The sequence below is a fragment of the Streptopelia decaocto genome (assembly GCF_964273445.1).
Source record: "Streptopelia decaocto genome assembly, chromosome: 3".
Taxonomy (NCBI): Eukaryota; Metazoa; Chordata; class Aves; order Columbiformes; family Columbidae; genus Streptopelia; species Streptopelia decaocto.
This window is the reverse complement of record NC_138656.1, coordinates 121,326,316-121,347,623: the sequence shown is the minus strand read 5'-3', so window position 1 is coordinate 121,347,623 and position 21,308 is coordinate 121,326,316. Positions and strand designations below refer to the sequence as shown.

The 21,308-nt window shown below is 73.4% G+C and overlaps 3 protein-coding genes across 6 annotated transcripts; 2 read left to right on the top strand and 1 right to left on the bottom strand.

The window, feature by feature from the left end:
- The first annotated feature begins 314 nt into the window (after window positions 1–314).
- ZNF513 (zinc finger protein 513) lies at window positions 315–4,210 on the top strand. Of its 2 annotated transcripts, none has more exons than XM_082049894.1 (3): window positions 315–437; window positions 2,083–2,670; window positions 3,143–4,210. In XM_082049894.1, the coding sequence occupies exons 1-3, from the start codon at window positions 398–400 to the stop codon at window positions 3,892–3,894; spliced, it is 1,380 nt and encodes a 459-aa protein (XP_081906020.1). In that variant the 5' UTR covers window positions 315–397; the 3' UTR covers window positions 3,895–4,210. The 2 variants fall into 2 exon arrangements, with proteins under 2 accessions (XP_081906020.1, XP_081906019.1); XM_082049893.1 differs by having other exon boundaries at window positions 320–437; window positions 2,080–2,670.
- Window positions 463–21,018, top strand: EIF2B4 (eukaryotic translation initiation factor 2B subunit delta). Of its 2 annotated transcripts, XM_082049890.1 has the most exons (14): window positions 463–468; window positions 12,041–12,070; window positions 12,207–12,250; window positions 12,326–12,464; window positions 12,994–13,200; window positions 14,132–14,214; window positions 14,310–14,401; window positions 14,805–14,919; window positions 15,208–15,284; window positions 15,869–15,971; window positions 17,462–17,589; window positions 20,148–20,328; window positions 20,423–20,603; window positions 20,775–21,018. In XM_082049890.1, exons 2-14 carry the CDS (start codon window positions 12,046–12,048, stop codon window positions 20,972–20,974), a joined length of 1,575 nt encoding a protein of 524 aa, XP_081906016.1. In that variant the 5' UTR covers window positions 463–468; window positions 12,041–12,045; the 3' UTR covers window positions 20,975–21,018. The 2 variants fall into 2 exon arrangements, with proteins under 2 accessions (XP_081906016.1, XP_081906015.1); XM_082049889.1 differs by lacking the exon at window positions 463–468 and having other exon boundaries at window positions 11,943–12,070.
- Window positions 4,311–11,786, bottom strand: SNX17 (sorting nexin 17). Of its 2 annotated transcripts, XM_082049891.1 has the most exons (15): window positions 11,579–11,784; window positions 9,857–9,931; window positions 8,957–9,074; window positions 8,574–8,638; window positions 7,740–7,850; window positions 7,297–7,387; window positions 7,035–7,122; window positions 6,680–6,749; window positions 6,495–6,587; window positions 6,173–6,376; window positions 5,773–5,895; window positions 5,583–5,660; window positions 5,373–5,447; window positions 5,023–5,064; window positions 4,311–4,948 (listed from the first exon to the last, which is right to left on the bottom strand). In XM_082049891.1, exons 1-15 carry the CDS (start codon window positions 11,636–11,638, stop codon window positions 4,829–4,831), a joined length of 1,413 nt encoding a protein of 470 aa, XP_081906017.1. In that variant the 5' UTR covers window positions 11,639–11,784; the 3' UTR covers window positions 4,311–4,828. The 2 variants fall into 2 exon arrangements, with proteins under 2 accessions (XP_081906017.1, XP_081906018.1); XM_082049892.1 differs by lacking the exon at window positions 5,373–5,447 and having other exon boundaries at window positions 11,579–11,786.
- Window positions 21,019–21,308: the final 290 nt, after the last annotated feature.

Here is a 21,308-nt window from a genome sequence, read left to right as displayed (position 1 = left end):
TTCTGGGGCCCGGGGCCGCCCGGGCACCGGCACCCGCCCCCCTGCGGCCCCGGGACCCGCCGCCGGGCACGCCTCCCGCGCTGCGCGGAAAGGGGCGGAGCCCCGGTGCCCCCGCCCCGGAACGGCGGCACCCCCGCGGCCCGCCCGCCCGGCCTCGCGCCCGCCGCGACACGGGACCCCGGGACCCCGGGCGCCGGTGCGCCGGGAGGGACGCGGGCCGTCCGGGCCCCGCTCCGCTTCCGGGGCGCCGCGCCCGCTTCCGGCAGCGGCCGGCCCCGCGGCGGCCGGAAGCGGAAGTGTCCGGTCGAGGCGGGGCGGCGGGGCCGCCCCGGGCAGGCGGGGGCGGCTGGCGGGCCGCGGGCGGGCGGGCGGCGGGGCCGGGCCGGGGCCCGCCACGATGCCCCGGCGGAAGCAGAGCCACCCGCAGCCGGTGAAGGGTGAGTGCGCGGCGGGGCCGGGGGGCGGCGGCGGCGGCCCGGCCGTGACCCGCGGCGCTCGGTGTGTTGCAGCGGACGCCCAGGACGGCGCCGAGGAGACGGCGGGAGCGGCGCTGGTGCTGCCCGGGGAGCTGCTGCCGGGCCGCGGCCTGGCCGCGGAGCAGGGACCGCCAGGTGCGTGCCGGGCCCGGCGGCAGCGGGGACACGGCCCGGCCGGTACCGGCCCTCCCGGAGCCTCCCCGCCCGGCGGCCGCTCCGCCCGGGCCCGGCCCGCGGGGGAGGCCGCGCCCCGCAGGGCCCCGCGCCGGCGGCCTGTGCTCGGTACCGGCCCCAGCGCTCCCTCCGGTCGGGCCCCGGGCTCGTCGAGCCCCGCGCCTGCTCCGGGGACGCCCCGGACACGCCGCAGCCGCCACCGGGTCCCCAGGGCCGCCGCGCGGCTCTGCCCAGCGGCCGCTTCCCCCGGGACACCGCTCGGCTGCCCCCGAGCCGGGACACGTCCCGGGGCCGTCCCGCCGCTGCCCCTCGGCACGGCCGGACCGGAGCCGCCCCCGCCGCTCCGGGCGCCTCCGGGAGCATCGCTCGGTAGCGAGCGGCGAGGGACGCGGGACGCGGACGCCCCGGCCCGGGGGCCGCGCTGGGCTGTGCCGGCAGCTCCAGCTCTGGCTCCCGGTCCTGGCTGCCGGGCGGGCGGGTCCGCGCTGGGATCCGCTCTGTGCAGCGGGAACGCCGTCTGCCCGCTCAGCGCGGGGGAGCACCGGGGGGTCAGCGGTACCGGCTGTCCTGGTCCTCGCCCCCCGGGCGGCCCCGGCACAGCCGCCGGGGAGCAGCTCCGGGAGCTGTGGCGCCGCAGGCGGGGCTGGGGTCCCCGTGGCGGTGGCCCTCGCAGGACGCCCCGGCCGGCGCCGGCGCTGCGGGCAGCTCGGGAGCAGCCTCACCCCGCAGCGCGGGAGCTGCACCCACCCGGGGGCAGCAAAGGGGACCCCAGACCTCAGGGACAGCCCAGGGCTGGCGGTGTCAGGGCTTGGGCTGCGTGTCACTGCGCTCTGGCCCGGGCACCAGCCTGGGGACACGTCTGGGGCACAGGCGGGGCAGGGGCTGCTCCTGTCCCCTCCTGGGCACAGGGGCTGCAGGATGGGGCTGCAGGTGGCTCTGACGCCGGGCCCAGCTCACTCCCGCAGGCAGCAGCGGGGCTGGGCCGCTCTGCTCTCCGGTGCTGCAGGGCTGGTGCTGCGGTGCCGGCTGTGACCGCAGGAGCTGCCGTCCCCAGGGCTGGGGCAGTGGCACTGAGGGGCCCGGGCAGCCACCCCTCCCGCTGCCCTCCTGCTGCGTCCCCCTGCCAGCCCGGCGGCACCGCGGTGCCGGCCGCCCCCACGCCCTCAGTGCCTGCCCTTCGCCATGCCGGTCTGGCACAGCCAGCGCAGGGGGTGACGGGGTTTGCCGGGGAGCCCAGAACAGCCCCGGCCGCGGGACCCGGGGCCGGTCGTGGCCCTGAGGCTCCTCACCCGCCGTGCGCGCTGGGGGCTCCTGCGGCACCGGGCGCGGCCGCCCGGTCCCTCGGCTGCGGTGCCGCCGTGGCGGTGGCAGAGGCGCAGGGCTGCACCGCCCGGCCACGCTGACGCTGTCCCGTCCCGCGTCCTCCCAGCAGACGGCCTGGCGGGGAAGGTGGCCATCCCGGCCTACGCGCTGAGCGACGACGACTGCTCCTCCGGGTACCAGCGGCTCAGCGTGGAGAGCGACCCCGAGGAGGGGGGCGAGCCGGGCCCCGCCGCGCTGCCGTGCCGCCGGTGCGGGCTGCCGCCGGCCGCCAGCCTCGGGCAGAGCTGCCTGCAGTGCGCCGGCGGCGAGGGCGGCCGCGGCCAGCGCATCGTCTACTCCTGCCAGCTCTGCCCCTTCGCCTCCCACTACTCCAGCCACCTCAAGCGCCACATGAAGACGCACAACGGGGAGAAGCCGTTCGCCTGCCCGCAGTGCGCCTACGCCTCGGCACAGCTGGTGAACCTGACGCGGCACCTGCGCACGCACACCGGCGAGAAGCCGTACCGCTGCACGGGCTGCAGCTTCGCCTGCAGCAGCCTGGGCAACCTCAAACGCCACGAGCGCGTCCACAGCCAGGACAAGCCCTTCCAGTGCGCCGCCTGCGACTACCGCTGCAACCAGAGCCGCAACCTGAAGCGGCACATGCTCAGCCACCGCCTGCCCGAGGGCGAGGGCCCGCACCGCGACAAGGACCCAGGTAAAGGGCGTGTGGGTGGGCGCTGCGGGAGAGCCCCCGGTGCGGGGAAAGGGGCAGGGGAAAGGGGCATCCAACCACCGGCCTCCCCCGTGCCGGCCTGGCACCCCGTGCACCGGCCTCCCCTGTGCCCGGCCCGGCACCCCGTGCACCGGCCTCCCCTGTGCCCGGCCCGGCACCCCGTGCACCGGCCTCCCCTGTGCCCGGCCCGGCACCCTGTGCCGCCGGCCTCCCCCGCGCCCGGCCTGTCACCCCGTGTGCCGGCCTCCACTGCGCGGGTCCTGTCACCCTGTGCACCGGCCTCCACTGCGCGGGTCCTGTCACCCTGTGCACCGGCCTCCACTGCGCGGGTCCTGTCACCCCGTGCACCGGCCTCCACTGCGCGGGTCCTGTCACCGCCAGCCGGGCCCCTCGCGGAGCTGCGTCCGGCCAGCGCGGTGCCACTCACGCCCCGTTGTGTCCGTGTGTCCCGCAGAGCCGCTGCTGCCGGAGCTGAGCCTGCACGTGGGCAGCGGCCCCGGCCCCTTCCTGCCCGGCTGCGCCCGGCTGCGCGGCGAGGCGGCGGCCGCGCTGCCCGAGCTGCTCTTCCCCTTCACGTGCCGCATGTGCGGGCTGGTGCTGGACGACGGGTTCGTGCAGGACGAGGGCCTGGCCGAGCAGGTGTGCGGGCGCTGCAGCCTGGCCGTGCTGGGCAGCGAGCCGGGCGCCAGCCCCCGCAAGGCCGGCGGGGACAAGGGCTTCGCCTGCAGCCTCTGCCCCTTCGTCACCCACTACCCCAACCACCTGGCGCGGCACATGAAGACGCACAGCGGGGAGAAGCCGTTCGTCTGCCCGCTCTGCCCCTACGCCTCCGCGCACCTCGACAACCTGAAGCGGCACCAGCGGGTGCACACGGGCGAGAAGCCCTACAAGTGCCAGCTCTGCGACTACGCCTGCGGCAACCTGGCCAACCTCAAGCGCCACGGACGCATCCACTCGGGCGACAAGCCCTTCCAGTGCAGCCTCTGCAGCTACAGCTGCAACCAGAGCATGAACCTGAAGCGGCACATGCTGCGGCACACGGGCGAGAAGCCCTTCCAGTGCCGGTACTGCTCCTACACCACCGGCCACTGGGACAACTACAAGCGCCACCAGAAGATCCACGGCCACGCAGCCGAGAGCTGGGTGAGCCCACGCGACGTCAAACCGCTCCTGGCGCCTCCGGCCGTGGGCACAGCCCTGCCCTGAGCAGCACTTACCGCGGGGGCCCATCCTGCCCTCCCCGGGGCAGGGAGGGGCGCGGGGCTGCCGTGCGGGGGGGCTCCCGCAGCCCCGTCCTGCCCGGCCGGGCCAACCCACAGCCAGGCCTGGGGTGCCCGGCGCTGCCCTGCCCCGGCGCTGGGGCTGTGTCCCCAGACCCCCGGGGACGGTCCCTGCCCGCCCCTGCCTGCCGGAGCCTTCCTCTGCCGGGCGGCAGGGGGACAGGACTGGTTCCACGGCTGCTGCCATGCCAGTCGGTGTAATTTATATTGTGTATAAAAGCATTAAACAGTCTGTTTTGTTATCTGCGATTCTCCCCGGTGCCCTTGTTCTGCTTCAGGAGGCCAGCGTGGGGCTGGCGAGGCGCAGGCGGGGGACAGCGGCCACCCCCAAAGAGAGCGCGGTACCAATCAGGATCCATTTTAATCATCATCGCAGTGTGTAAACATCGGTTACTGTCCGTTAACGCTCCGGTGGGTCTGAGCAGCAGCAGATACGTGGTTACAAGCTGAGATTACACTGGAGCCTACGAGCGGGTTAGAGGGGGCTCTGCGCCGAGCGCCCCGGAGACAGCGACTGCGCCACCTCGAGCAGAGACCTAAACGCTAATTTGGCATTACGGAGCCCCTGAGGGCTCGGTGCCACCGGGCCGATGTCACCAAGCGCCGCCCCAGCCACCTGGGGGAGGGGACAGCTCTGTCCCCGCGCTGGGCCAGGCCCGCGGTGCCACCCGGGCACGAGCCCCCTCCCAGCGGAGCCAGCAGCGGGACGTGGCCGTGTCCCCGGGCAGCGGGACGTGTCTGTCCCCAGCGGGGCCGGGGAGGGGGCGGAGGAGCAGGTGAGAGGCACGTTGATTGCAACCTGCGTGCAGGTCGTACATTCCTCAGCGAGGGCCTGGCCAGTGCCGTCCTGGGACGGGGCGCTACAGATCTTCATCGCCGATGCCCTCAAAAGCGTAGTTGCCGTGGAAGTCGTTGGCGCCCCCGTCGCTGGCAGCGCTGCCGTGGCTGATCCCGCGCAGGCTGACGGACGTGAGCTTGCTCTGCGGGGAGGGCGGGGTCAGGGAGGCCCCCGCTGCCCCGTCCCGCTGACAGCGCCTGTGCCCTCGCCACTCACCGAGAGCTTGGCCATCGGCTCCCAGGAGGCGTCGGGCGAGTCCTGCAGGGACAGCGCGGCCAGACGGCAGGACGCGGTCAGACGGCAGGACGCTGCCCGCCCTGCCCACCGCCGGCCATCTCCCTGCCCTTGGCCACGCTCACCCTCTGGATGAGGCCACCAGCCCTTCCCTCCCCCGTGTCCCGCTCCCGGGACAGGTGCAGTGCCCCGTTCTCCCGCAGGGCCGCGGCAGGGGGGGCACCGCAGCCCCGCGCGGGGGACAGAGGCGCCTCCGGACAGCGGGCTCCGGGACCGACGCACCGCGAAGCCGGTGGCCGCGCTGCCCCCCCGCGGCGCAGGGCCCCGCTCACCAGCAGCGGCGGCGACTTCACGGCCTGCTGGCTGTCCGAGCGCCGCAGGGCGCCGTTCGCCCGCCGGCGGAACATCTGCAGCGAGGAGCGGCCTCAGCGCGGGGCCCCGCACGGCCCCCGGGACCCTCCGGCCGGGCCCAGCGAGACCCTGGGGAGCCGTGCGGACAGGACGAGACCCCAGCCCGGAGACACCCCCGGCCCAGCCCTCACCTTGCGGATGCTGCCCCCAGACTTTTTCACCATCAGCTCGTCCACCATGGACTGCAGGCAGATGCTCAGCATGATGGCCTGCACGGGACAGCTGTCAGTTCCGCGCCCCCACGGCCTTCCCGACACCCACGCCGATCCACACCCCGCCGAGCCCCCGTCCTCGTCCCGGCCCGGCACCAGGCAGCCCTACCTGCGGGCTGGTGATGGTGACCCACTGCAGCCGGTCCTTGCTCATTAGATACTCAAAAGCCAACTCCAGCTTCACCTCGGACTTGCCCGGGCTGCTCCCCGAGGGACCGTTGCTCATGGGCACCTGCGGGGACGCGCACTGAACGCGGGGGCGCCGGCGGCAGGGAAAGCAGCCGGGGTCCCTGCGGACAGCCCGGCCGGGCGCTGGGCACCCTGCCCGCTCACCCCAGCACCTCCCTGCGGTTCCCCCGCCCCCTCACGTGTCCTGACACGAGCCCTCGGCCCCAAAACACAACCGGGACAGTCCCCAGGCCAGCCGGGCTGGCAGCGCAGCCGGCGCCTTCCACAGGGACAGCTGGGTCCCCACAGAGCCCCCGGCTCGCCGGGCAGGTGGCACTCACCGAGGACGTGACCCGCCAGCACCGCATGCGCGTCACCTTGAAGCTGCCCTCCTTGATCTGCTCGTTCGGCAGCCGCACTTGGAAGTTGAGCTCGTTGTTGCCGGCGCTGACGACGACGTGGCACCCCTTCTCGGGGAAGTCGGTGACGCAGGGGTCGAACTTGAGATAGCCGTAGTACTTGAGGGTCTGCGCCAGGCGGATGAACTGCGGGCACGGCCGGGGGCTCAGCGGGCACCGGCAGCCAGGGCGGCACCAGCTGCTCCCACGGGAGCCGTGCCCGCCGTGCTGGGACCGCGCCGTCACCGCATCCTGCCCTCCCTACCTCCTTCTTGGAGACCTTTTCCTGCAGGGACTTCAGCTGACGGTGCTGGTCCTTGTTGACGAGGATCCATCCGTGCTCGATGTCTGACACCGTCTACGAGCAGCAGCGGGGTGAGCAGCCGGGCCCGGCGCCCCGCGCAGCCGCACCGGGGTGCGCTGCCCCCACCCAGGCGCTCCGACCCTCACCTGCACGTACAGCAAGTTCAGCCCCACGCGGTGCTCCATTACGTCGTCATCGTAAGAGGAGTCCCAGTAGCTGCAAGGGAACCACACGCGTCAGCCTGTTCCCCAGCTCCCAGCAGCAACGGGGAGAAACCCGCCATGCTGGGACGAGGTGCTGGGCTGGCTCTGGCCAGCTCACCGGGCACCGTGTCCCACTGCCCTCTGGAGCAGGAAGGGCCGGGCTGGGAAACGGGGCAGCAGGGTCCCCCGGCTCACAGGCGGGAGCTCCTGGGGCCAGAGCACCCGCGGGCAGCAGTGGCAGGCGGGGGGTCCCTCTGCAGAGCGGGGGCCCCCGCAGCCGCCCGGCCCTGCCGCTCACCTCTTGCGCAGGATGATCCGGAACTCGGGGTCGCGCAGGCTGGTGACGGACACGTACGGCAGCTCAAACTCCTGCAGTTTCCGCACGACTGCGGGGACACGGCGGCTCGGCAGCGGCTCGGGGCAGCGGGAGCCCCCGCGGCCAGGGACCCCGAGATCCCGGGGCATGACACCCGGTCCCGGCGCAGCCCTCGCAGCGGGACAAGGCACCGCGGTCCCCGTGTCCCAGCGCAGCCCGTGGGGTGCCCCGCCGCTCCACTCACAGGAGAAAGCTCCGTCCTTGGCCTGTCGCACCAGGAAGAGGCTGAAGTAGCCGATCAGCTCATCCGGCAGATCCAGCTTGGAGGCCACGGCCTGGGATGAGAGCAGGAGGTCACGGCTTCCTGCAGAGTCAGCGCTTCCGCACCCGGCCCCGCGCGGAGCCGGCCCGTGCGTGTCGGGGCTCCCGCAGGACGGCAGCGCCGCGGCCGCGGGGCCCGCGAGGGGCCGCGTGGGACCGGGGGATCGCTGCCCCACGGAACAGCTGGGGGCCTCTGGGCATCGACGTGGGCGCAGAGAGGGGCAGGGGCACGGCAGCACGCCCCCCGCGGCTCCGCTGCCCCTCAGCCCAGACAGCCACAGGGCGCTGGGCCGGGGACTCCTCACGTATGGGAACCACGGAACGCGCGGGAGGAGCTGGGCCTGCCCAGCACCAGAGCCTGGGCACCTCGAGGACGTCCTCTGTCTGGTCCGAAGTGAGGATGGTGACCTTGACCTTCTGGCCGTTGGAGAGCAGCACCTCCAGCACCACCTCCTCTGTGGGGATCTGCTGCGTCTCCTGCGGAGGAGCAGGGTCAGCGCGGGCCCCTCCATCGCCAGCCGCCCCCGCACCGCTCAGACCCCCGGCAGCCCCAGAACTGACCCCCACACCGCTCAGCCCCCCCGCACTGACCCCCACACTGCTCAGAGCCCCCGCACTGACCCCCACACCGCTCAGCCCCCCCGCACTGACCCCCACACCGCTCAGAGCCCCAGAACTGACCCCCACACCGCTCAGCCCCCCCGCACTGACCCCCACACCGCTCAGACCCCCCGCACTGACCCCCACACTGCTCAGAGCCCCCGCACTGACCCCCACACTGCTCAGACCCCCAGAACTGACCCCCACACCGCTCAGACCTCCCGCACTGACCCCCACACCGCTCAGACCCCCCGCACTGACCCCCACACCGCTCAGACCTCCCGCACTGACCCCCACACCGCTCAGACCCCCCGCACTGACCCCCACACCGCTCAGACCCCCCGCACTGACCCCCACACTGCTCAGACCCCCCGCACTGACCCCCACACCGCTCAGACCTCCCGCACTGACCCCCACACTGCTCAGACCCCCCGCACTGACCCCCACACCGCTCAGACCCCCCGCACTGACCCCCACACCGCTCAGACCCCCCGCACTGACCCCCACACCGCTCAGACCTCCAGAACTGACCCCCACACCACTCAGACCCCCCGCACCGCTCAGAGCCCCCGCACCGCTCAGACCCCCGCAGCCCCACACCTGCTGGGCCTTGCGCAAGAAGCTGTTGAAGGTCTCGCTGGCTCCCAGCGCCGGGTCCTGCCGCACTGGGGGCGGAGAGCGAGGAGCCGTGTTACGTGGGGAGGAGCGGGACCCACGGCGCTGCCCGCCCGCCCGCGGCCCTCGGCTCGCACACAGGCCCAGCACGTGCTGCACGCAGGACACGCACGGGGCAGAGGCACCGGCAGGTCCCACTCCGCCGGCACGGGGGCCCAGGAGCAGCCCTGGTGGCACCGCCGCCCCCTGGGTGACCCCCAGGAACAGGCTGGGGAGCCAGACGGGCCGCGGCGAGCGGCGGGGGCGGGAGGAGGATCGGGGCAGCACCCCGGGCACCGCGAGCCGCGCGCAGCGCAGACCCGGCTCACCCGCCTGCATGTACTTCTCCAGCTGCTCCCGCCGCTGCTCGACCTCTGCCGGGGTGAGCGTGAAGATCTTCTTTGGGGGGAAGGCGGGGACCACGTTGGCGCCATACTCCTTCCTCAGCTGGAACAGAGCAGAGCGCTGCGAGAGCGGCCGGGGGCCGGCGGCTGCTCCGACCCCCACCCCAGCGCACTCCCAGGGCTGCCAAGGGGAGCCAGAGCTGGACACTGCTCCTCATCCAAACGGGCAGCCGGCAGCGGCACGAACAAAGCCAGAGGCCGCAGAGCAGGAGAGGCGGCTGTGCCCGACGCTCAGGAGCAGAACACAACGCCCCGGCAGCGCCGTGGGCCGCGCTGGGCAGCACACACAGCCAGCCCGCGGTGTCCCGGCAGCGCCATGGGCAGCGCGCACAGCCAGCCCGCGGTGTCCCGGCAGCGTGCACAGCCAGCCCGCGGTGTCCCGGCAGCGCCATGGGCAGCGCACACAGCCAGCCCGCGGTGTCCCGGCAGCCCCGGCGGCGGCAGGCACAGCCAGCCCGCGGTGTCCCGGCAGTGCGCACAGCCAGCCCGCGGTGCCCCGGCAGCGCCATGGGCAGCACACACAGCCAGCCCGCGGTGCCCCGGCAGCGCCATGGGCAGCGCGCACAGCCAGCCCGCGGTGTCCCGGCAGCGCCATGGGCAGCACGCACAGCCAGCCCGCGGTGTCCCGGCAGCGCCATGGGCAGCGCGCACAGCCAGCCCGCGGTGCCCCGGCAGCCCCGGCGGCAGCAGGCACAGCCAGCCCGCGGTGTCCCGGCAGTGCGCACAGCCAGCCCGCGGTGTCCCAGCAGCCCCAGTGGCAGCAGGCACAGCCAGCCCGCGGTGCCCCGGCAGCCCCGGCGGCAGCAGGCACGCGGGCGGCCCTACCTGCTCGTGCAGCCCCAGGAGCTGGCTGTAGCGCACCCGGCAGTGCAGCACCCCGTTCACGTGGATGTTGTAGGCCTGCGGGGAGAGACGCCGCTTGCACCCCGGCACCCCAGCCCGGCTGGGGCTTACGGGCCACCCCGAGGAGCCCCCGCACAGCCCAGCGCACCCCCGGGGCCCCGCCGAGGAGGGGAAACGGCACCCCCAGCCCTCCCCTCCCATCAGCAGAGTTCAGCACCTGCCCCAGGACACACCGGGACCTCCCGCCCGCTGTGTGCCGAGCCGGGCTGGGCACGGCCGCGGGAGCCCGGTCTGCCCTGCAGGCACCAGCAGCGCGGGCTCCGGCAGCAGCCGCCCGGCACACAGCTCCGCAGCGCTCCCTTGCACACAGGGCCCCCTCCCGCCCCGGGGCAGCACCCCACGCTGCCCACGCTGCCCACGGACACGCGGCAGCAGCCCCAGCACGGCCAGGACCAGCAGGAGCTGCTGCCAGCAGCCGAGTGCCGTGAGAGCTGGACCAAACACCCAGGACGCGCACAGGTAAGAACAACAACGCGCTGACGGGTTTCCATTTGCTGCTCCTCTGAAAACACGTCAGCTCAGCGGATACAGTAAAACTGCTCAGGGAGTACCAGCGCATCCAAGGAACGTGTCCGACAGACACCTGCAGCTGCCCTGCCATGGGGAGCCAACCTGAGGCCCCGGGGACATGGGTGTCCCCAGGTTAGACGACAAGGACACCCGCTCCTGCTGCAGGGGACCCCGCGGGGCCGGGCCCCGGCTGCTGCCCAGGGAGGCCCAGGACACCAGGACAGATGCTGGGTGGCCCAGGCAGCGCTCGTGCCCACGCGGGCAGGGCTCTCGCAGGGTCAGCAGCTCCTGCGCAGGGCCAGGGCTGCGAATGAGCTCTGCTGTGACACTGGGGGCAAGATCTTCCCCCAGCCAAGGAGCCACCGCAGCACCTGGGGACAAAGTGCAGGGGGAGGCACGGGGCTGAACAGGCCTCGGGCGCAGCTTGATCCTCCCAGCCCTGTGTGAGCAGCAGGTCCCTCCGCAGCCCTTCCCGCAGCCCCCGCGGCAGCCGCGTCCCAGCGCGTCACCTCGTCCTGGCCGGGCAGGAGCTGCCCGGGCGCGGGGTCTCGGCCCGGGGGGCGGACGAGCTGTGCTGCTGCAGCCCACGCGGGGACACGGGGAGCGGAGGGAGCGCGGGGCTGGACACGCACCGCGCACCGGGGCCTCAGCCACGGCGGCCCCGCGGGATCCCGGCCCCGCCCGCTCGCCGTTCCCGGGCGCCCGGCCCCGCTCCCGGAGGCGCTGCCCGGCCCGCGGCGGTCACGGCGCTCCCAGCAAAACAGGAAGCGGGGCCGGCGGGGCCGGGATGAGCCGGGCCCGGGGGCCGGGACGGGCCCCGCCCGCAGCGCCCCGGCGCAGGGCACGGTCGGGCCGCTCAGAGCCGCACCCCATGAGCCCCCGAGCCCGCCAAGCCCGGCCCGATCCTCCCGGTCCCGGGGCGAAGGGGCGGCCCGACGGCCGCCCGGCCCGGGAGCGCGGCCGGCGGGGGAGGGCGGGCGGGGCTGCCCCCCTCGCCCGGCCTGGCCCGGCCCGGCCCGGCCCGCACGGGGCTCCCGCTGCCACACCGGGCGGGGGGGAGCGGACCCGGAGCAGGCCCCGCCGGGCGCTGCCGCGAACCGCCGGACAGCTCCGCTCCGCGCGGGCCCCGCTCACCACGTAGGCGGCGCCGCCGTCGCCGGCGCGGGTCTCGGTCTCGGGGATGGAGAAGTGCATGGCGGGGCCGGTACCGGGCGGGTCGCGCACCCGCTACCTGCCGTGCGCCGCCATCTCGGGCCGGGCGCTCCCCGCTCCGCCCCGCGGGGCCCCCGCGATGGCGCGGCCGGCGGAACCGCCCGCCGGGGCCGGCCCGGCCGCCCGCCCCGCCCCGCCCCGGCGCTGCCCGGCCCCCGGCGGGGCCCGGCCGTCCCGCCGCCCCCCGGGGCAGCGCCGCGCCCGGTGCGGACCCCCGCCCGCCCCGCCGTGCCGCCGCCGCGCCGGGAGCGGGGGGAGCGCGGGACTCGAGCGGCCCCACCGGGCGCGGGTGACGTCACTGCGCGTCATGCGGGACCGCTGACGTCACGGCAGAGCACGCGGCGCCGCCCTCCGGCCGGCAGGGGCGCTGTGCGCGGGCGGCAGGCGCCATGGCGGAGCGGGCCGCGCCGGGCGGTGAGTGCGGGGCCGGGCCGGGGCTGCGGCCCCGCTCCCCCCGCCGCTCCGCACCCACCCGGCCTCCCCGCCGGCCTCTCCCCGTCCCCCGCAGCCCGGGCCGCTCCCGGCGCCGCTCACGCTCCCCTCGTTCCAGGTGCGGACCCCGCAGCAGCCGCGCCGGTGCCGGCGGGACAGCAGGTGAGCGGGCGGGCGCGGGGCCGGGGCCGGGGCGGGGGCCGGGGGTCGGGGGTCGCTGACGGTCTGTGCCCGCAGGCCCCGGAGCTCTCCCGGGAGGAGAAGCTGCAGCTGCGGAAAGAGAAGAAGCAGCAGAAGAAGAAGAAGAGGAGCGAGAAGGGGCCGACGGCCGAGCCCCCGGAGCCTGGGACGCCCTCGGAGCCCGAGCAGCCCCGGGGTGAGGACTCGGTGTCCCCCGCTGGAACAGCCCGAGCCAGGAGCGCCCTGCGGACCGCGGGTGTCCCAGCGCTCTGCCCGTCCGTCCCCGCACCGCGGCGGCGCTGGCGGGACCGAGATGCGGAGGCCGGTCCCCTCCCCACCCGCACGCGGGGCTGTCCCGCCGCTCCCCGGGCCGGCTGCGCTGGGGGCGGCGCTGGACACCGTGCGGCTCGGCCCCTGCCCCGGGCAGCCCCGCGCAGACGGGGTCTCCGTGCCGCGGGCAGCCCCGCGCAGACGGGGTCTCCGTGCCGCGGGCAGCCCCGCGCAGACGGGGTCTCCGTGCCGCGGGCAGCCCCGCGCAGACGGGGTCTCCGTGCCGCGGGCAGCCCCGCGCAGACGGGGTCTCCGTGCCCCGGGCAGCCCCGCGCAGACGGGGTCTCCGTGCCGCGGGCAGCCCCGCGCAGACGGGGTCTCCGTGCCGCGGTGCCCGTGCTGCGGCCGCCTGGCGCGGCGGGCCGGCACAGACTGCCCCTCCCTCTCCCGCACAGCTGCCCACCCCGCGGCCCCCCCCGCCGCGGCCGATGGCCCCAGCAGCGCAGAGAAGCCCCCGGGGGGCAAGAGCAAAGCCGAGCTGCGAGCGGAGCGCCGGGCCAAGCAGGAGGCCGAGCGGGCCCAGAAACAGGCCAAGCGAGCGGAGCTGGGCCAGGCAGCCCCGGCGGCCAAGCCCCGGCTGAGCCCCGCCGAGCCGCAGTCTGGTAACGCCGCCGTCGCCACGGGTGGGGGCCGGGTGGTCACCCACAGGGGCTCCTGTCCCGTCCCTCCGCGCTGCCCTGGGTGCTGCCCTGCCGTGCATTTCCCCGGCCCTCGGGCAGCACGGCGGGGCTGGGGGATGTGCCGGGCAGGGGGATGTGCCGGGCTGGGGGATGTGCCGGGCTGGGGGATGTGCGGGGCAGGGGGATGTGCCGGGCTGGGGGATGTGCCGGGCTGGGGGATGTGCCGGGCAGGGGGATGTGCCGGGGCAGGGGGATGTGCCGGGCTGGGGGATGTGCCGGGGCAGGGGGATGTGCCGGGGCAGGGGGATGTGCCGGGCTGGGGGATGTGCCGGGCTGGGGGATGTGCGGGGCAGGGGGATGTGCCGGGGCAGGGGGATGTGCCGGGCTGGGGGATGTGCCGGGCTGGGGGATGTGCCGGGCTGGGGGATGTGCCGGGGCAGGGGGATGTGCCGGGCTGGGGGATGTGCCGGGCTGGGGGATGTGCGGGGCAGGGGGATGTGCCGGGCTGGGGGATGTGCCGGGCAGGGGGATGTGCGGGGCTGGGGGATGTGCCGGGGCTGGGGGATGTGCCGGGCTGGGGGATGTGCGGGGCAGGGGGATGTGCGGGGCAGGGGGATGTGCCGGGCTGGGGGATGTGCCGGGCAGGGGGATGTGCCGGGCTGGGGGATGTGCCGGGGCAGGGGGATGTGCCGGGCAGGGGGATGTGCCGGGGCAGGGGGATGTGCCGGGGCAGGGGGATGTGCCGGGCTGGGGGATGTGCCGGGGCAGGGGGATGTGCCGGGGCAGGGGGATGTGCCGGGCTGGGGGATGTGCCGGGCAGGGGGATGTGCCGGGCTGGGGGATGTGCCCGAGCGGCACCAGCTCGCCCCCACCTCACGCCGCCCTCCCCGCTGTCCCCCCGGTGTCCCCGCAGTGGTGAAGCGGCTGCCGGAGCACGTGCAGGTGGACGACCCTGCTGCGCAGAGGAAACTGGCCAAGAAGCTGGAGCGGCAGCAGGTGTGGGGGCGACGGGGCCGGGCCATGGGCGCGGTGGGCCCGGCGGTGCTGCGGTGAGCAGGGCTGCATGGCGGCCTCGCGCTGTTCGCCTGCAGGTCCCTCTGAGGCAGGACTATGGCACCAAGGTCAACCTGTTCTCCCACTTGCACCAGTACAGCCGGAAGAAGCCACTGACGCAGCAGATGAGGTGCGTGGCCTCCCCAGCCCTGGCCCTGGCAATCGCTCGGCTCTGGTTCAGCTGGCCTGGCTGCAAAACGGCTGTGGCGAAGGAGCGTCCTTGTCCTTGGCATGGGACAGGCTTGGTGGGGTGGCAGGGATCCCTGCGCTTGCTTGCGCGAGCAGTGGCAGCGAAGTTTGCCCGCAGCGGGAGGAGAGCTGTCCGTGGAGCGCGGGGCCGCAGGGCCGGGGCTGCGGGTCACCCTGGCTGCTCCGGTGACAGAGCGCGCCGGGGCTGCGGGTCACCCTGGCTGCTCCGGTGACAGAGCGCGCCGGGGCCGACGGGCAGCGCCCTGGGCTGGGGACTGGCGATGGGCTGGCTGTTCTGGGCTGCGGGCGCCGGCGCGGGCAGCTGGCTCATGTTTGCCCTGCAGCATCCCCTCCGTGGTCATTCACCCGGCCGTGGTGCGCCTCGGCCTCCAGTACTCCCAGGGCATCATCAACGGCTCCAACGCCCGCTGCATCGCGCTGCTGGAGGTGTTCAAGCAGGTGCGTGAGCAGCCCCCGCGCCCCACGCAGCGGGAGCGTCGCACCAGGCGCAGGCGGCTCTGCCCGTGCCCGCGACGCTGCGGCTGCGCCTGTGCGCAGCTGCTCCCTTCTGGCTGTGCCCGGGGCTGGGCCCTGTGCTGCCGCTGCGGGTTTGAGCTGCTGGAGCAGCCCCTGTCCTGCGAGCGCACGTCAGGCTGCACCGCGTGCTCGTGCCGGCTCTGCAGCCTCCGGGGCCGTGGCCAGCAGTGCGGGGTGCCCCGAACCCCTGCTCTCCTCCTCTCACTGCAGCTGATCCGGGATTACTCGACGCCCCCCAACGAGGAGCTGTCACGGGACCTGGTGGCCAAGCTGAAGCCACACATCAGGTGGGGGCTCCGCCGCCGGAGCAGGGGGCCTGCAGCTCCGCTGAGCGTGGCCCGTGGGTCCCCTCTGGCTTCGTGTCCACCCGGACTTGTGCTGATGTTCCAGTGCCCCTGGCTTTTGCCTCCCTGTCCCCCACCCCAGCCCAGCGCACCCCTTCTCCCTGTCCCCCACCCCAGCCCAGCGCACCCCTTCTCCCTGTCCCCCACCCCAACCCAGCGCACCCCTTCTCCCTGTCCCCCACCCCAACCCAGCACACCCCTTCTCCCTGTCCCCCACCCCAACCCAGCGCACCCCTTCTCCCTGTCCCCCACCCCAGCGCACCCCTTCTCCCTGTCCCCCACCCCAGCCCAGCACACCCCTTCTCCCTGTCCCCCACCCCAACCCAGCGCACCCCTTCTCCCTGTCCCCCACCCCAACCCAGCGCACCCCTTCTCCCTGTCCCCCACCCCAACCCAGCGCACCCCTTCTCCCTGTCCCCCACCCCAGCCCAGCGCACCCTTTGTCCCTGTCCCCCAGCGCCGCGCACCCCTTCTCCCTGCCCCTGCTCTCCAGCTGCTCTGGGGCTGACCCCGTTTTCTCTCTGCAGCTTCCTGAACCAGTGCCGGCCCCTTTCAGCCAGCATGGGCAACGCCATCAAGTTCCTCAAGAAGGAGATTTCGTGCCTCCCCGACACGCTGAGAGAGGAGGAGGTGAGCGGCGCCGCGGGGCCGGGCAGCCCCGGCGCGGGATGCAGAGCTGCAGTGGGCTGGGACAGGCCGGATGCCTGAGGCGGCGCTGAGCCGGGGCTGCTCCCCCTGCGTGCCGCAGCAGACCGGCTGTGGGTGCCGCGGGGCTGGGGGCGCTGGAGCTCATCGGGAGCAGGGACGCGATGTGGGAGCAGCCGCAGCAGGTGCGCAGGTCTCGGTGAAGGCAGCGCCGCAGGCCTGGCCGGCAGCGGCCGTGCCCTGTGCCAAGAGGCGACTCCCGAGGCTGGAGGCGCCGCGGGCTGGTGCAGCGGGTGCTGTGCGCTGCGGGGGGACACGGGCGCCACGGCTGCTGTGACCGCGAGCTGCCCGGCCCGCCGGGGCCGCCTGCGAGAGCGCCGTCCGGCAGCGCCACTGAAGGCGCGGTGAAGAACGTGTTTCTCCAGCGCGCAGCCACAGCCCGTGCAAAAAGCTCCACGGGAGCCCGTTGGCTGAGGAGCCAGGGGCCAGTGGTGGCACACGTGGGGAGCGGCCACGAGGGCCCTGGGGCAGCGCAGCCACTGCGCCGGGGCTGAGCCAGATCCGTGGCGGGGCTGGAGCCACCGACACAAGGAGATGCCGGGGAGACCGTGGGCAGAGCTGGGGAGGGCCTGGTGGCAGCTTGTCTGTGCAGTGAGGCACCGTGTCCTGCTGGGACGGGGCGTCCCGTGTGTCCCGCTGGGACGGGGTGTCCTGTGTGTCCCGTGTGTCCCGCTGGGGCAGGGCATCCTGTGTGTCCCGTGTGTCCCGCTGGGGCAGGGCATCCTGTGTGTCCCGTGTGTCCCGCTGGGGCAGGGCGTCCTGTGTGTCCCGTGTGTCCCGCTGGGGCAGGGCATCCTGTGTGTCCCATGTGTCCCGCTGGGGCAGGGCATCCTGTGTGTCCCATGTGTCCCGCTGGGGCAGGGTGTCCTGTGTGTCCCGCTGGGGCAGGGTGTCCTGTGTGTCCCGTGTGTCCCACTGGGGCAGGGCATCCTGTGTGTCCCGTGTGTCCCGCTGGGACGGGGTGTCCTGTGTGTCCTGTGTGTCCCGCTGGGACGGGGTGTCCTGTGTGTCCCGTGTCCCCCGCTGGGACGGGGTGTCCTGTGTGTCCCGTGTGTCCCGCTGGGACGGGGTGTCCTGTGTGTCCCGTGTCCCCCGCTGGGACGGGGTGTCCTGTGTGTCCCGTGTCCCCCGCTGGGACGGGGTGTCCTGTGTGTCCCGTGTGTCCCGCTGGGATGGGGTGTCCTGTGTGTCCCGTGTCCCCCGCTGGGACGGGGTGTCCTGTGTGTCCTGTGTGTCCTGCTGGGGCAGGGTGTCCTGTGTGTCCCGTGTCCCCCGCTGGGACGGGGTGTCCCGCGTCCCGCAGAGCCGCTGTCCGGAAGGCGTGGGCCGAGCCCGCGGTGCCGCCGGGCCGTGAGGGACAGCCGTGTCCGCGGCACGGCCACACCACGCTGCACGTGGCGGCACTGTCTCCCCAGGCGAAGGAGAAGCTGCAGGACACTATCGACAAATACCTGCGGGAGAAGATCCTTTTGGCAGCGGAGGCCATTTCGAGGTCAGCCTTTGAGAAGATAAACGACAATGATGTGATCCTGGTGTACGGATGGTAAGAGAGGAGCGGAGGTGGAGCGGCTGGGTGGACGCGGGGAGGTCCTGCAGACGGGTTTTCTCAAGGGAGGGAAAATCAGACGGCGGTGACAGAGCCTTCGCCTGGCAGCTGCCCAGGGGGACATCAAACATCGGTGCAGCGCAGGGGACAGTGTCGGCAGGGCCGGCTGTGCACAGGGACGGTGTCGGCAGTCCCGGCTGTGCACAGGGACAGTGTCGGCAGGGGTGGTGCGGGCAGTCCCGGCTGTGCACAGGGACGGTGTGGGCAGTCCCGGCTGTGCACAGGGACAGTGTCGGCAGGGCCGGCTGTGCACAGGGACGGAGTCAGCAGGGCCAGGTGTGCACAGGGACAGTGTCGGCAGGGACGGTGTCGGCAGTCCCGGCTGTGCACAGGGACGGTGTTGGCAGGGGCGGTGCGGGCAGTCCCGGCTGTGCACAGGGATGGTGTGGGCAGGGACGGTGCGGGCAGTCCCGGCTGTGCACAGGGACGGTGCGGGCAGTCCCGGCTGTGCACAGGGACGGTGTTGGCAGGGACGGTGCGGGCAGTCCCGGCTGTGCACAGGGACGGTGTCGGCAGGGACGGTGCGGGCAGTCCCGGCTGTGCACAGGGACGGTGTTGGCAGGGACGGTGCGGGCAGTCCCGGCTGTGCACAGGGACGGTGTTGGCAGGGACGGTGCGGGCAGTCCCGGCTGTGCACAGGGACGGTGTTGGCAGGGACGGTGCGGGCAGTCCCGGCTGTGCACAGGGACGGTGTTGGCAGGGACGGTGCGGGCAGTCCCGGCTGTGCACAGGGACGGTGTTGGCAGGGACGGTGCGGGCAGTCCCGGCTGTGCACAGGGACGGTGTTGGCAGGGACGGTGTGGGCAGTCCCGGCTGTGCACAGGGACGGTGTTGGCAGGGACGGTGCGGGCAGTCCCGGCTGTGCACAGGGACGGTGTTGGCAGGGACGGTGCGGGCAGTCCCGGCTGTGCACAGGGACGGTGTTGGCAGGGGTGGTGCGGGCAGTCCCGGCTGTGCACAGGGACGGTGTTGGCAGGGACGGTGCGGGCAGTCCCGGCTGTGCAGGCGTCCCTGCCGGGCCCCGTGTGGGGCCATGTGGTGCTGGGGTGGTTCTGGTTTCTCTAGGCGTGGGACAGGGTGGATCGGGATGCTGGAGCCCTCAGACTCGTTAGAGTAACGAGCGGGAGGGTCTGATCGAGCACCTCACACCGGCCAGTGCTGAGTGACGTGGTTGTGTTAGCTCTTCGGACTCAGCCTGTGGCTGCCCCGGTTTGTGCTGCTGCCGTTTCGGGTGACCGGACCGGCTGTCCCGGGCTGTCCCCGCGCTGGCTGCGCCCGGCAGTGCCGGCAGAGCCCTAACGCGGCTGCCTGTGCCCAAGGCTTGTCTGAGGGCGTGCGGCGCTGCCTGCATGCGCGGGTCCACAGTGAAGGGTTTCAGGAAACCCAGACTCACCACTTCTTCAACACAGAGCACTTGCAGAACAGCTGCGGCCGTTTATGGCATTTTAAATGAACCGCAGCAAAGACAAATGTCAGGAGGCAAAAATACGGAGGCTTGTTGTTCTTTCGAGGGACTCTGTCCCAAAGCAGAGGTGGGAGAAGGAGCCACAGACTGTTGTGGCAAAACAGAGTCCAGATGTGATGTGCCTTTGGGTGATCATGGAATCATAGAATCACTTATGTGGGAACAAACCTTTAAGATCGAGTCAGGGGAGGTTGAGGTTGGATGTGGGAACAATTTCTTCCCCAAAGGGCTGTGGGGCATTGAACAGGCTGCCCAGGGCAGTGCTGGAGTCACCAGCCCTGGAGGGCTGGACAGACGGACATGAGGTTCTCAGGACATGGGGAGTGACGGGGGTGGGTTATGGTTGGACTCCATGAGCTCGAGGGGCTTTTCCAAGCAAAGCAATTCAGTGATTCTAAGTCCAGCCGCGAGCCGCGCGGGGGGAGTCCCTCGCCGTGGTCATGGAGGGGGGGACAGGGCTGCTTCCATAGGGCTGAGACGTCACTTTTCCGGGGGTGACTGTCTGTGCAAGGACAGGGAGGGAGCCCTGGAAGCGAGTGTGCTGGAGGGGCAGCCCGGGTACCCGCACGGGGCAGCTCTGCCCGGACCCGTTCGGTGGGGTGGGATCCCGGCTGTGCCGCGGTGAGACGCGGCTGTTTGGGCTGTGCCGGGGACCTGCCGTGGCTGTTTGGGCTGTGCCGGGGACCTGCCGTGGCTGTTTGGGCTGTGCCGCGGTAAGACACGCGGCTGTTTGGGCTGTGCTGGGGACCTGCCGTGGCTGTTTGGGCTGTGCCGCGGTAAGACACGCGGCTGTTTGGGCTGTGCCGGGGACCTGCCGTGGCTGTTTGGGCTGTGCCAGGGACCTGCCGTGGCTGCGCTGCTGCAGCGCCGGCCGGTGTCAGGGCTGTCCCACGGCCAGGCCCCGTGCCAGCTCGGAAAACGTGCCCGGCCAGCACCGGGGCCGTGCTGAGGGAGCCTGGCCCCGGCTGCCCTCCTGGCGATGGCGCCGGCGTCGCGGTGGGACGGGGCAGCCCCTGACCCGTGCCCCCAGCTCGTCCCTGGTGAACCGCACGCTGTGCGACGCCCACGCGAAGCAGGGCCGCGCGTTCCGGGTGGTCGTGGTGGACAGCCGGCCGCGGCTGGAGGGCCGGGAGACGCTGCGCCGGCTGGTGCGCAGGGGCATCCACTGCACCTACGTGATGATCAACGCCATCTCCTACGTGCTGCCCGAGGTGAGGGGCGCCGGGGCCGTGCCGGGGGCGGGGCGGGCGCCGGGGGCTGCAGCGCGATAGAAGGTGCCGATGGATCCCTGCGCTGCCCTGACAGGTGTCCAAAGTGCTGCTGGGAGCCCACGCGCTCCTGGCCAACGGCTCCGTCATGTCGCGGGTGGGGACGTCCCAGATAGCGCTGGTCTCCAAGTCCTACAACGTGCCGGTCCTGGTGTGCTGCGAGACCTACAAGTTCTGCGAGCGAGTGCAGACCGACTCTTTTGTCTCTAACGAGCTGGGTACGGGTTCTGTCCCCTCCCTGCACCTGGGTCCTGCTCCCTGCCCTGCTGCTGGCCAGGCGGCTCCGCGCTGCCGCCCCCTTGCCGGCCCCGGCCTCGCGGGCGGGGTGGCTGCAGGGCAGGTGGGGGCTGCTGTCCCTGCCCTGATCCCGGCTGCTCCTGTCCCCGCAGACGATCCCGATGACCTGGTTGTGCTCCGGAAGGGCCGGGCCCAGCTGGGGGGCTGGGCGGAGAACAAGTCCTTGCGCCTCCTCAACCTGGTCTACGACGTGACGCCGCCGGACCTGGTGGATCTGGTCATCACGGACTTGGGCATGATCCCCTGCACCTCGGTGCCTGTCGTCTTGCGGGTCAAGAACGTGGATCAGTAGTAGGGGCAGCTGCACAGCCTCTAATAAACCAGGCCTGCAATGCACCTCGTCAGCCTTCTGTGGTGTGTCCGGGGCCCTCATGGCCCGTGTCGCCCCCAGCCCAGCTCTGCCCTTCCCCTGGCAGCACTGCCCGGCTCTGCCCAGCACTGCCCAGCGCTGCCCGGCTCTGCCCGGCTCTGCCCAGCTCTGCCCAGCACTGCCTGGCGCTGCCCGGCTCTGCCCTTCCCCTGGCAGCACTGCCCGGCTCTGCCCGGCTCTGCCCAGCTCTGCCCGGCGCTGCCCGGCGCTGCCCGGCTCTGCCCAGCGCTGCCCAGCTCTGCCCTTCCCCTGGCAG